Here is a 14645-nt window from a genome sequence, read left to right as displayed (position 1 = left end):
ACACGATGGTCATCCTTCTTGGTTTTCTTGTGTTTTGCAAGATGTACCTTGGGTATTCTAAGTTTCTGGGCTAATATCCGCTTATCAGTGAGTGCATATCTAGTGACTTCTTTTGTGATTGTTTTCCAGCCTTTTAACCGGAGGTAGTGTCTGTCATTTTCCCTGAGGTGGTTTTCCTGTAAGCATCAAAAAGTTGGGTCCTATTTATGTAGCCAGTCTGTTAGTCTACTTCTTTTTATTTGGGAGTTGAGTCCATTGATATTTAGCAATATTAAGGAAAAGTAATTGCTGCTTCCTGTTATTTTTGTTGTTAGAGTTGGGATTCTGTTCTTGCGGCTCTCTTCTTTTAGGTTTGTTGAAGGATTACTTTCTTGCTTTTTCTAGGCATAATTTCTTTTCCTCCTTGTGTTGGTCTTTCCCCTTTATTATCCTTTGAAGGGATAATAAAGATTCATGGAAAGATTTTGTGTGAATTTGGTTTTGTCATGGAATACTTTGGTTTCTCCATGTATGGTAATTGAGAGTTTTGCTGGGTATAGTAGCCTGGACTGGCTTTTATGTTTTCTTAGGGTCTGTATAACATCTTTCCAGGATCTTCTGCATTTCATAGTCTCTGGTGAGAAGTCTGGTGTAATTCTAATAGGTCTGCCTTTATATGTTACTTGGCCTTTTTCCCTTACTGCTTTTAATATTCTCTCTTTATTTAGTGCATTTGTTGTTCTGATTATTATGTGTCAGAACGAATTTCTTTTCTGGCCCAGTCTTTTTTGGAGATCTGTAGGCTTCTTGTATGTTCATAGGCATCTCTTTCTTTAGGTTAGGGAAGTTTTCTTCTATAATTTTGTTGATATTTACTGACCCTTTAAGTTGAAAATCTTTCTCATTTATACCTATTATCCATGCGTTTGGTCTTCTCATTGTGTCCAGGACTGGGGGTAGATGGTTTGTTGAGCAGCAGGAAAGGGGAGGGGATAGGGGGCTTTGGAGGGAAAACCAGGAAAGGGGATAACACAAAATGTAAATAAAGAAAATATGTAATAAAAAAGAAAGATCATTTACAGAAAAAAAGAAATAAATTCATTTGATTATTCTGATTGATGAAAAAAATGTTTGGGATTGCTTATGTATACTATCATATTATCTGTAAATAGTGATACTTTGACTTATTCCTTTCAAATTTATATCTCCCTAATATCCTTTAGTTGTATTGCTTTAGCTAGAATTTCAAGTCTTAGAGTTAATAGGTAGGGAGAGAGTTGGAAGCCTTGTGTTGTCCCTTAATTAAGTGTAATTGCTTTAAGTTTCTCTCCATTTATTTTGATTTGCCCATTGGCTTGCTATATATTCTTTTGATTATGTTTAGGTATGTTTCCTGTATGCCTGCTTTCTGTAATACTTTTAACAGAAAGGGGTGTTGGATTTTATCAAAGGTTTTTTTCAGCATCAAATGAGACAATCGTGTGATTTTTTTTCTTTCAGTTTTTATAAGGTGGATTAGATTGATGGATTTTCATATTTTAAACCATCCTTGTATTCCATCCCAGGGATGAAGCCTTCTTAACCTTGATGTATAATGTGTTTAATGTGTTCCTGGATTTGGTTTGAGAGTACTTTATGGAGTATTCCTGAATTAATATTCATAAGAGACATCAGTTTGAAGTCCTCTTTCTTTGTTATATCTTTCTGTGGTTTAGATATCAGGGAGACTGTGGATTCATATAATGATACTTGCAGTTTTCCTTCTGTTCCTGTTTTGTGGAACAGTTTGAGGAGTATTTGTATTAGCTATTTCAAATTCTGGTAGAATTCGGCAGTAAACCTCATAGTCATGGGCTTGTGGGAGGTGTTGGGAGTTATTTGATGACTTCTTCTATTTCTTTAGGGGCTATAGGATTGTTTAAATAGTATGTCTCATCTTGATTTAACTTTTCTGAGTAGTGTCTGTCTAGAAAATCATCATTTTCATTAAGATTTTCCAAATTTTTGGAGTTTAGGCTTTTAAATAAGACCTAATTATTCTTAGAATTTCCTTACTGACTGATGTTATGTTCACAGTTTCATTTCTGATTTTGTTTATTTGAATACTGGATTTGTGGATAGATATGGTTTAAATTTTGATTTGACATGATATATCTTGTTTGCTTAATCACATATGATGATTAAGAGTTTTGTTGGATATATTAGTCGAGTTTGGCATATTGGTTCTTTAGAGGTAGCAAAATGTCTGTTCAGGCCTTTCTAGCTTTCAGAGTCTCTGTTGAGAAGTCAGGTGTAATTCTGATAGGTCTGTCTTTGTATATTGCCTGGTCTTTTTCCCTTGCTGCATTTAATATTCTTTTTGGGGGGGGGTAGGTTGTGTGTTTTAATTATTATGTGTTGGGGGATTTACTTTTCTGGACCAGTCTAATTGGTGTTCTATAAGCTTCTTATATGTTATTAGTATTTTTTATTTTTAGGCTGAGAAATTTTTTTCTATTACTTTGTTGAGAATATTTTCTGAACCTTAGATCTATGACTCTTCATCTTCTATTCTTATTATTCTTAGGTTAGGTTATTTTCATATTATCCTAGATTTGCTGAATGTTTTCTAATCAGCAAACTTTTAGATTTAACATTTTCTATGGCTGATGTATCAATTTCTTTTATTTTATATTCTACATCTGAGATTCTCTCTCTTCCATCTCTTGCATTCTCTTGAGTAAGCTTGTGTCTGTTGTTTCTGTCTCCTTTCCTATGGTTTCCATTTCCAGTATTACCTCAGTTTGTATTTTCTTTATTTCTTCTATTTTCACTTTAGGGTCTTACACAGCTTTTCAAATAAGTTTCTTCACTTGTTTGATTTTATTTTTATATATGGTTTTAAGCAATTTGTTCTCTCTTTAAAGAGCTCTATCCATTTGATTATTTGTTCCTGTATTTCTTTAAGATATCTATTAATTTCCTCTTTTATGGCCTCTATCATCTTTATAATATTAGATTTAAAGTCATTTTCTTGTGTTTTAGTTGGGTTATGATATCCAGGGCTTGCTGTTTTTGGGTATCTGTGCTTTGGAGGTGAAATATTGCCCTGGGTCTTGTTGATTATGTTCTTGAAAAGTCCAGTAGTTATCTGAATGGTTTGGGTCCTGGATTTTCTTGTTGCAGTAGGTATTAGGAGGAGGGTGAACACTGATGGTCCTGATGTGATAGGCCACTGATGGATATCGTTTGGTTGTATGCAGGTCTATATGGTACAGGAGCTGCAGGACTGATGAATGTGGCCAGAGAGCTGCCATTAATGTGGCAGAAAAATAAAGGTCCTCTTGTGCCAGCAGGTCCCTCATTGGAGCTTGGCTTGGCCCAGAGGGCTCAGAGATCAGGAAAGAGTGTTCTAAAGGAAGCTTATATGTATTCATCAGGAGTCTGATGAAAGTGGAGGACGGGTGGTGGGAAAATAATGGTCCCTGTGGGCTAGCAAACTGCTCAAGAGCACTTGGCTTGGACCAGAGGGCTCAGAGATCAGCAATGATGAGTGTGTGAAGTGAAGCTAACCTGTATGGTTCAGAAGTCTCAGATTTGAAGAAGGTAGGAGGAATGGTGACAGAGGAATGGAGATTCCCTTGGATAACAGGCTGCTCAGGCAACTTGCTGTGGCCCAAACGGTTCAGAGAGCAGGCAAGATTGGTGGGCAAAGGGAAGCTTATCTGTGTGGTTCATGATCTGAAGGTGTGGTGAAGGTGAGGGGAGAGGTGGCAGCTGAATGGAGGTCTCCCTGAGATAGCAGCTTGTCAGCGCAGCTTGGCTTAGAACAGAGGGCTCAACAAGTAGTGAAGATGGAATTGTAAAGGGAAGCTTACCTGTGTGGCTGAAGACCTGCGTTTCTGATGAAGGTAGTGTGAGAGGTGGATGCAGAATGGAGTTCCCCCTGGTATATGAAGTTGCTCAGGGCCTAAGATCATTTTTGTTATGATTTAGCTGTGTTAGAATGTTCAGGGGTTGGTATAGTAGAATAGCCCTTCTTTTTACTTAGCTCAAAGGGAAAGGGTCTTTGGATTTTAACATGATTATAATTTATATTACAGCTAACATCCACTTGTAAGTGAGTACATATTATGTTTGTCTTTCTAGGTCTTATATATATATATATATATATATATATATATATTTGGTATTTGGTTATATATATATATATATATATATATATATATATATATATATTTCATCCATACCATTTTATCCATTTATTTTCTCTTTAAGCATATCTATAAAGTTGGATTTATGATCTTTTTTTATGCTTTAGCAGTATTGGAATATTCATGGATTGGTGTAGTAAGATACCTGGACTCTGGTTATGCCCTGTATTGCCATGGCTGTTGTTGATTATGTTCTTATACTGGCATTTCTGAATTTAGGATGAATATCACTCTAAGAGCAGATTTCTTAGTTTGTTGTTGTTAGATAGTGATTTGTTCCTTGCTTTTCTTTCCTCTTAGTCTTCTGGGTTTTGTAGTCTATATTCCTTGTCTCCAGCATGACCTTTGGTCCAGCAGGAAGTCTCATTAGAGATGGGGGCTAGATTTCTGGTAGTTAGCATGACATTTGGTCCATCTTTTTTCTTCTGCATGGTATGGCCTGTACATAAGTTTACACTATCCATCTATGTATAGGTGGGGTATGGCAACAGGGAGCTGCTAGAAAATGAGGTATCAGAAGCTTGGGTCCTTTTACACTGAAAGGAAGTTGTTGGTGGATTCAGATGGTGGGTTGGGATCATATCTTTTCTTCAGTGTGTAGCCTGTACCCAGACAGTCATTGTCTGTCCTAATAGGGGAAGATGCATGGACGGGGACAGTAGACAGCAGGAGGTGTCAGTGGCTTAGGCCATGACTTCCAAACTGAGAAAGTAGGAGGGTTAATATAGCAAATATGACTCTTACCACTTTTGACTGTCATGGCCTTCACCTGAGCAATGAATATCTACATGAATAACAGAAGTGTGGGGCTATGGGGTGGTGTGGAAATACAGCTGTGTGTTGGTGCCAGGATTCCATCCCCTGGAATGATTTGAAGTGGAACACATCATTGGACATAAAGGTAGTTTTGAAGACTGGTTGTCTCTGTCGTTTTCTCACTCTAACTATACTTAATTGTTGCATATAACTTCTGAAAAATCCTAAAAACATTTCTTGCTTACTCTGTGTTTAAATCTCACTGGCTTGTACAAATAATACCTGTTTTCTAGCAATGCAGAATTAAGAGAAATTTTATTGATATTACTTTCTTCCAGGTCCAGGCAGTCAGAAGCCTCTATGGCTAGGCTGGTTAACTCTTTGTGAATCAAAGAGGAAGGAAAGGAAATGAATTAAAAGGCTTTCTACAGGCAAATGTGGATATAGAAATATATATTCCTATACCCACACTCTGGCTGGGACTGACTGTGTCACAATGAGCTCCACAAGAACTCACACATGCTTACATGCATACATTTACTTTCACATGTACATATAGACAAAGAGACATACACATTTGGATAGATGGATGGATGGATGGATGGACAAATGGATGGACAAACAGATGGAGGAATGGTTGAAGGCTTGGATGAGGCAGAGCTCCTTAAGGCAAATCATCTAACAACATATTGAAGCATATATAGGTAAAGTGATAGTCAAGGTGTCAAAAGTTTCAGTCATTTAGTTCTGAAAGGAGGGATTAGGAGACTCAGATTGCAAGTGGGGATCTTACCTATTCTGGCTTGTGTGCTCTGCACATAAGCAGTGAATCTCTGTCCAAATAGGGGAGGGTACATGGAATGTGGCAGGGTCAGTGTGTAGGGGAAGGTGTCAGTGGCTAGGGAAATGGCTTCCAAACCAAGGGAGTGGCAAGTTCAGACTGTAGGTAGGGTGCTTACCTTTTGTGGAAGGTATGGCCAGCACCTGTAAAGTGAAAGTTCACCTGAGTAGTGGAACTGGGGGTTGGGGGGAGAGTAAAGTGGGTCAGGAGGTGTAGTATTGTGTTGGTGTAAGAAGATGTTTCTTTGAGCTCTAAATCAAGGAAGTGGGAATGGAAAGGTTCAGATAGTGGATGAGGCTCTTACATGTTCTAGCTGGAAGTTTGATTTCTTAATTAGGGTGCATGATATTAGAACCTATCTATGACACGATCACTCTACCTGATACAGCATATGCTAGCATAAGGATTTTGTAATCAAATGTATATATCACTATACTTAAATACTTATTACATTTATATCTGTTTGGTGTAAAAGTGTCACAATCACATTTAACACTATTGTAACAGAATTTCCCTAGGCCAAGTTCACAGAAAAGAAAACAGTAGCAAATACTGGATGAAGCATGACAATTCCAAACAAAATTAGGGCTTCAATTAGAATCTTTCCAAGTTGCAAGTATCTCTGTTATTCAATTTCCTCTTCTATACTACAATCTTGTATTGAAATGCATAAGTTAGAGGAACTATGCTCATGTACCTACTGAATTCTAATGAGTAACAGTTTTGTTTTGTTTTGTTTTGTTTTGTTTTTTAATCACAACCTTGAGGAGCCTGTGGCTCTCCATCAGGATGAGCACTAACTGATGTTTTCTGCAGGAGCAGCTATGAGAGAGATGAAGGTCATCCAGTGTTATAAATCAGTTTCTGTTGATGCTGGAGGGTCAGTCACTCTGAACTGCACAGTGACATCCCTGTTCCCTGTGGGGCCCATCAGGTGGTTCAGAGGCGTAGGACAAAGTCGACAGTTGATATATAGTTCCTCAGGAGAACATTTCCCCCGAATAACAAATGCTTCAGATTTTACAAAGAGAAACAACATAGACTTTTCCATCCGTATCAGTAATGTCATTCCTGCTGACATGGGTACCTACTACTGTGTGAAGTTCCAGAGAGGATCATCAGAGCCTGACATTGAGATTCAGTCTGGAGGTGGCACTGAGTTGTTAGTACTTGGTAAGTACTACATTTTCCCTTTCATCCTTCATTTCTCCTACAGGGCCAAACAGTGTCTGATACTCCGTGAAAAGGTAAGAAACATGTGTAGAAAGGACTCTAATATACATAGGTTTACTTTATCCTAACTCTGGACCAAGGAAACTGAGAAGAAGAGAGGACATGCTATGTGTTAGACGTTTCCCCTTCTCGGAAGTGAGTGTAAATTCATAGATTTCTCTTCCTGCTCTAAGAAACTTATATTTCTCACTCTATCTCAGATTAGTAGTCAGCTTTTGTCAGTTCTATTATAATGTGTACTGGTGTGATTCTCTCTGAGTTCATATCAAAGGAATTACTTCACAACGTGAGATATATACCTTTGTTTTTTTCAAACTAGGAATATGTAAGACAATATTTTTTCAATAATATGCCTACATTCAAAATTATTTATTTTCTTCCCTGTTTTGACAATTGTCCCTGAACTGCTGACTAATATTGTTATTGTCTCCATTTACATATTTGTTTTTTTAATTTCCCATAGTTTATAAAAGTCACAAGCATATAAAAGGATAATTTATTACAAACAAGATGTATAAGCGCCTATATATTCCATTTTGAAAATAACCAGACTATTAACAAAACGATTGAACAAAAAGCTTCATAAATATGTGTATAAGCAAAACACTGGGAGGAGAGGAAGGGCTGATTCTGTTTGTATTTTTTCATAAAATGCTCAAATCCTCTGTATACCTTGTACATTTAATGTGTAAGTTAACATATATTTGGTTACTGCTTATAGGGGTTCTTATTTTGCTATCTAGACACTTTACTTTCTTTATGGCTTTTCCATATGTTCTCTTTGTTCTTTTCATATTTTAAATGAAGATTGTATAGTTCTGGACAAGTAGCATAGGGTAATAAATTCAGTACAGTCTTTCCTGATCATCAAAGCCCAGGAAAGAAGGGATCTGAATTGTCAGAGTTGTGAGAGTCAGGGTGAATCAGAAAACAGTGCAGTGACGGGACGACAGATGATATAGGACAGTACCCTCATGAGACCAAACCATGTTCGAGGACAGAAACTGGCCCACCTGGACATTGAGTATATGTGACCCCATGTTCTTTACCCTGACTCACCAAATTTGAATTTCTTAACCACACAGGATAAAATGATAAATATTTGCTGCGTGAAGTCAAAAACTTTATAGGAAACTGTTATATCAAACATAAAATTAATATAATCCAGGGGCCAGAGAGGTGGTTCATGGATTAGTTTAGTTCCTGCTCTCCAAGAGGACATATTTTATTACATATAATATGATATAAAAATATATTATAATATATTTTATTTGGCAAATTTAAACAAAGTTCTTATTTACTTTTTGGATGACATTATTCTACCATAAAATCTTAAGCCTATCATATATGTGATGGTCAGTTGAGGCTCCATATTCCCCTTATTACTAATTTTGACATCTTGACTAGGGTCATCCCCCCTGATTTTTGGACATTTCTATTGATAGGATTCAACTTCATCTCCCAAATGCCCCCCCTCTAGTCTTTCTCCCAATATACACCTCCCTTTATCTACCACCACATGGTCCCTTCTGTTTATATACTCATCTACCCTGCCAAATGTCTCCTGCATCTATTCTATTACCCAACCTGAGGGAGATTCAGGAGTCGCCCTTTGAGCCCTCCTTCCTACTTAGCCTAACTAGTTCTTTGGGACTTGAAACTGTCAGAGAGTATTTTGTATCAGAGACCTATTCTCACAGGCATTGAAGGTTTGAGCCAATGTTGACTCCTTGTGTTTCTCCCTGGAGAAAGTCTCCATGTGGGTCATATTCAACCACCAGCTGAGGCGGCCAGGTCCTCACATTAAATTTTCTGATAGATACATGAATTCTTCTATCTAGGTCTTGATTTTGAGAATTTTACAGCATGAAAGACAGTCACACTATCCAGCCCATTCCTCTTAGAGAAGTGAGACCTGTATGCCAATGCCCTGCCCATGAGCACACATCCAGTTAGTATTGAGATCTGTCAAGGAATCCACCTCTCATTCCTGGCCAACCTCAAGCAAGAGGCACCAGCTCCACTTAGGTGCCTGATTCACACGAGATGTTGAGTCAGAATTCATCAACCTAACCCCCATTTCTATTTATCACCACCTTCAAAGTTTCAAGATTTTCCTAACTCAGATTATAATATGCAGTAACTATCAGAAAGCTACACAAATGTCAACAATGCTCTCACCCCATACTGTTTATGAGATTGTTCCCTATGAGAAACAATCGTGCAGCCGCAAGAGATATCATATTTCAGATTGTAGGCCATGAATATTTTATTTATTTTTGCTACTAAAACAGTAGTTAGTCATTAATAGTTTGTATCCACACAGGTCCAGAGTGGACTGACTTTTATATTCACTATCCTGGCCATAAAAGAAACATGTCCTATTGAGGAGGGCTGTGGCACTTGAGAGTGTATTATTTTATAAAGATGTTACCGTTTCCCCACTAAGGTGTGGTATAGCTAATCTTCTCACAGCCCTTCAGTGAAGAGAGACAAGGAGAATGGGTTCACCATGAATTTATACATATCGTAAACAAGGGCAATGATGTTCTAGGAAAAGAAGAAAAACCCCAACCAGCAAGAGACTGAGGTAAAATACAGTCCAGAGCTTCCAGTGACCATAGCTTCATGTGTATATGTTATAATGATACTTCATTATTTATAACTATGCTCTTAGTGAAAAGGTTAGACAACAAACAGTAACTGCTGTATAACTGTATCTCTGTTATGTCATTTTCTCCATAATCATGTTCTATAAAAATAAGGTCATCTCTTCCCTTTAGAGAAGACTCTGTAGTTAAGAGAAAACCCTGACATGTAAATAGGTAAAGAAGAGGCAAGTGTTGATGGCAATCCCTACCTCATAGAGTTACACAGAATAGATGCTTTTCTTCCTACATATTCTCGGGGCAGCAACCATGAAACAGCTGCCAATTGTTTCCAGTATTGAAAATATGAAGAAGAAATAAATCAGAATAAGCAGGACTCTGGGCTCCCTGGAACAAAGGGCTCTTTCTGCACATAGCTACCTGGAGCAGGGATCTTGCAGAGAAATCCTCAAGTTGGATTTGTAAAGTAGAAATAGAGCAATGTCACTGGGATGGTTTCAGTGGAGAACAGCAGCATTCTTTTGGGAAATGAAAGTGAAGTCACAGAAAATGATCTCTGAGATACAATGGTAATAAAAGACTGGTTTTGTTTCAGCTTCAGTATTTTAATCTGTAGCATGGTGATATTCACAGATCTTCAGAGGGAAAGGCAGGCCTCTGTATATCACTTAACACAACAACATGTAAAAATACAGGTAGTATATTATGACTATTAAACCTTGGAAAACTCAATGAAACTGATCCTTAGTTTTCCTTCTGTAGAATAAGGGTACCTGTGCCCATTTTGAGGGTACTATGGCTACCCAGAGAAACAGTGAATGTCCAGCATCAGGAGGCCATGAGTCAGAAAACTTACTCCCTGTACAATGCTCAGTTTCCTAAGTTGTGATTATGACAACCACGGTCAATGGTAGGAGTTCCTTGAGAAAAGAGAAAATATGCACATATTCTCCACCAGTAGTGTCAGGGTCATTAGAAGCATCAGAATTGCAGTGGTCCTCAGAGAAGAAGATGGGATCTAAATGCCTGCATAGCATCCCAGCACTGCTAGTCTCTGACGTTTATTCAGGACAAGATCTTCAGCATATTCTTCCCCCTGCTAGCACAGAATATAGACTTGCTCTAATGAAGGAGTGAAGTCATACAACATACTTAGAGAAACTGCTGGCAGTTAGGAAATGTTTCATTACCGTAACTGAGCTATTATTGGGCCATGTGCTCTTGGACTTGGACATTCCACATTCCCATTGGCATGAAGTTAGGGTTTGGTTGCCAGCTCTTCATCTGTCTACTTTTGTAAATTTCTGGAAAACAGAGAAATCCCAGGTCCATGTTCCATTAGTTGTTCTGATACGTGTCTTCATATCTGAAATATCATATACATGACTTGAGACAAAAGTAGTTATTTGGGATTATTCACTTGATAGACCTGTGAAGACACCAAGCTGAGACATGACAACCTATCATGCTTCAGAACAGCAAGGTCCATCCTGCTCTGCACAACTCTTAAAATCAAATACTGTGCTAGAGACACATTTCAGTGAGCAGATCCAAGGTACCTAAGGTCCAAATAACAGTCCTCTTCAACTCTAACATCAGTGCAAATCTTGCCTACATTGCGTCCGTTTGCAATTTCTGGGACCAGAAATTTCTCCCCTTTATTCAGAAATCTATATTAATGATACAGAAAATCAACAACAGCTCTGTGTTTCTCCCATCTCATGGTCATCTGCTCTATATAATTAACCCTACTGGAGGAAATGATTATACTGTGAAAACCACTGTGGAACTTTGTTAAAGAATCACAAAGAGAAAGGATGGTGTCAGGATATAAAAGCTTCTGCTTCTTAAGCAGGATTTTCATGGTAGTGCCAGGAACAAAGCAGAAACACGTATTATTGTTTCTGTATGGTTTTCATGCACACAAATGGCAAAAAAGAACAAGCATGTTATTCCAAAACTAGTAACAAGCGCAGTGGTAAGGAAGATTTCTGTGCACATACTTAGCCATGAGATTCTACCTTCATTTTCATCTTTCTAGACTGAGCGTTTTTTTCCTATTATAATCAGTATCATCATCATCATCATCATCATCATCATCATCACCATCACCATCATCATCATCACTATTAAAACTGTTTTTATAGTCCAGGTGTTATCCCCCTCCTAGTCTACCCTTCAACAGTTCCTCATCCCATTCTTCCTCCTCAGTCTTCTAGAGGATGTCCCTACCTATCCCCACTCTAATCTACCTCCCCACTCCTGGGGCATCAAGTCTCTCTAGGGTTATGTGCATCTTCTCTCACTGAGGTCAGACCAGGCAGTCCTCTGCAGTGTATGTGTCAGGGAACTCATATCATCTAGTGTAGTGGTTCAATGTCAGATATCTTGGGAGTCCAGGTTAGTTGAGACTGCTGGTCTTCCTATGGGGTCACCTTCCTCAGATTCTTCCATGCTTTTCCTAATTCAACCATAGAATTCCCCGACTTCTGTCCATTGGTAAGTACCTGCATCTGACTCTTTCAGCTGCTTGTTGGGCTTCTCATAGGGCAGCAATGCTAGGCTCCTGTCTGTAAGCACATCAAAGCATCAGTAATAGTATAAGACTTTAGAATCTCCCCTTGAACTGGATCCCAATTTGGGCCTGTCACTGATCCTTCTTTTTTTTTCATTTTCTTCTCTATTTTTAGACAGGAACAATTCTGAGTTAGAGGTTTTGACTGTGGAAAGCCAACTGCATCCCTTCACTTGATGCCCTGTCTTTCTACTGGAGGCAGACTCTACAAGTTCCCTCTTCCCACTGTTGGGCATTTCATCTAAGGTTCCTCCCTTTGAATGCTGAGCATGTCTTATCTATCAAGTTTCTGGTACATTCTCGAGGGTCCCCCCACACATACACACCTCTTAACTCCCAAGGTTTCCTTTTTTATTCTTTCTGGTGGCCCTTAGGGCTTCACTTCTGTCCTCCACCCCCACCCCTATACCTCATCATCTTACCATTTTCCCCTGCCTGTCTCCTCTCCAACCCAGGTACCTCCTACCCTCTGCCCCTGAGATTTCTTTCTTTTCTCTTCCAAGTGGGATTCAGGCATCCTTACTTGGGCCCTTCAGCATACTAACTTTCTTGAGATTTATGGTTTGTATCCTGGGTATTTTGTTTATTTTTTACTAATATCCACTTATTAGTGAGTACATGTACTTTTGGGTATGAGTTACCTCACTCAGGATGATATTTTCTAGTTCCACCCATTTGCTTGTAAAACTCATGGTGCTTTTAATCTTAATAACTGAATAGTATTCCATTGTGTAAATGAACCACATTTTCTCTATCCATTCTATGATTGTGGGACATCTGGGTTGTTTCCAGCTGCTAGCTATCACAAATAAGGCTGCTATGAACATAGTGGTACACATAACCCTGTGGAATGTTGGAATGTCTTTGGGTATGTGCCCAGGAATGGTATAGCTGGTTCTTCAGGTAGATCAGTTTGCAATTTTCTAAGGAACATTAAGATGGATTTCCAGAGTGGTTGTACTAGTTTGCAATCCCACCAGCAAAGGAGGAGTGTTCCTCTTTGTTCACATTTTTGACATTGTATGCTGTCACCTGAGTTTTTTATCTTAAACATTCTGATTGGTGTGAGATGAAATCTAAGTATCATTTTGATTTGCATTTCCCTGATGACTAAGGACTTTGAACATTTCTTTAAGTGTTTCTCATGGCTGAGGTTTTTAATCCAGTTTTTATGGAAAGGTATTAGGAACAGTATCAGCTCAGGTCCCCATCGAAACCTACCTATCAGCCAAAAGAAAATTTATTTTCCCAGAGTAATAGAGGTCACTGGATAAGAGACAAAAACAGTAGATAGAGGATGACAGAGAAAAGGAAAAGAAAGCAGGAAGAGAGTAGTCTTTGTTCCAGATAAGAAAGGACTGCCTCTAGATAGAGAAGAGACAGATGTGACACACAGGAGAATGACAATATAGGTAAAATTGGAAATACTGTGTTATGATGAAGTGTTTAATTTTAATTGTGAACATTAATTGCATGAGCCAAAAAGGGGGTTTTAATTGCTGGACTTCAATACTTTGATAGCTGGACCTTGGTAATCAGCTTCAGGAGGAAGAAGTGGTCAAATAAGGAAACAGACCTTGGTTGCTAGCTTTAGTATGTTATCTAATGGCTTTTGAAAAGGGAGAGGTATAAGGAGAAGGGCAAGGTCTGTCAGGGCCATGATCAAATGGACCAGAGTCCCACCAGAGGGGATGTTGATACATATTAGTTAAAGATCAGGATTTAGTTAATCAGCTGGTGAGTGTCAGATGAATTTTGACTTTAACCTGTATAACATCTCCATCCACATATACTCTGATCTTAATCGTACCAAAGATCTGGTTACTAGAATCTTGGCAGTATCAGATTAGCCAGAAACTCCCAATAATTTGTGACTGGCTATACTCCCTCAACCCTGTAGGAACATTAGTTGTGGTGGTATTTAGATATACCAACTTCTGAAAGCACTTGTTTATCTTGCTGCCTGGCTGATCATTTAATAAGGAGTCATGTATGTACAAATACAATTGTGTATAATTGTCAAATGCAGCCTGCTACACATAATAACCACAGCATATGATAGCTACAAAGCATACTGTCTTCCTCCCAACAATCCAGTTCTATGTGTGATTTTAAGACTAGAGATTATTTCTGTCTGATCAATGGGCTTGCATCCATTTCCCTTGAGGGTACCAATCTGAAAAGGAACTAAACCTGGCTTCATTGATGGAGGGCAATCTCTGATTTTTACTTCAGATTAAGTACAATTGAAACCTATAAATGGACATGCAGATGGTTAGGCTCTCAATTTTAAATTCATTTCTTAGCAGAGAGAAGACATAAGGTATATAGGTACAAAGAAAAAAAAGAAAGGAAAGAAGGAAAGGAAAGAAGGAAGGAAGGAAGGAAGGAAGGAAGGAAGGAAGGAAGGAAGGAAGGGAGAGAGAGGAAGGAAGGAAGGAAGGAAGGAAGGAAGGAAG

The 14645-nt window shown here is 38.4% G+C and overlaps 1 protein-coding gene across 1 annotated transcript in view; it reads left to right on the top strand.

Annotated features, from left to right (window-relative positions):
• The window catches only part of LOC110320216 (signal-regulatory protein beta-1-like), a 31169-nt gene that overhangs the window by 12948 nt on the left and 3576 nt on the right, over positions 1-14645 (top strand). The window contains exon 2 of the mRNA XM_021196132.1: positions 6586-6942. Coding sequence (XP_021051791.1) covers positions 6586-6942 — 357 coding nt within the window. The remainder of the gene's footprint in view (positions 1-6585; positions 6943-14645) is intronic.

Source organism: Mus pahari, chromosome 4, assembly GCF_900095145.1.
Source record: "Mus pahari chromosome 4, PAHARI_EIJ_v1.1, whole genome shotgun sequence".
Classification (NCBI taxonomy): Eukaryota; Metazoa; Chordata; class Mammalia; order Rodentia; family Muridae; genus Mus; species Mus pahari.
The sequence above is the reverse complement of the archived record's forward strand: the minus strand, read 5'-3'. Positions and strand labels throughout refer to the sequence as shown.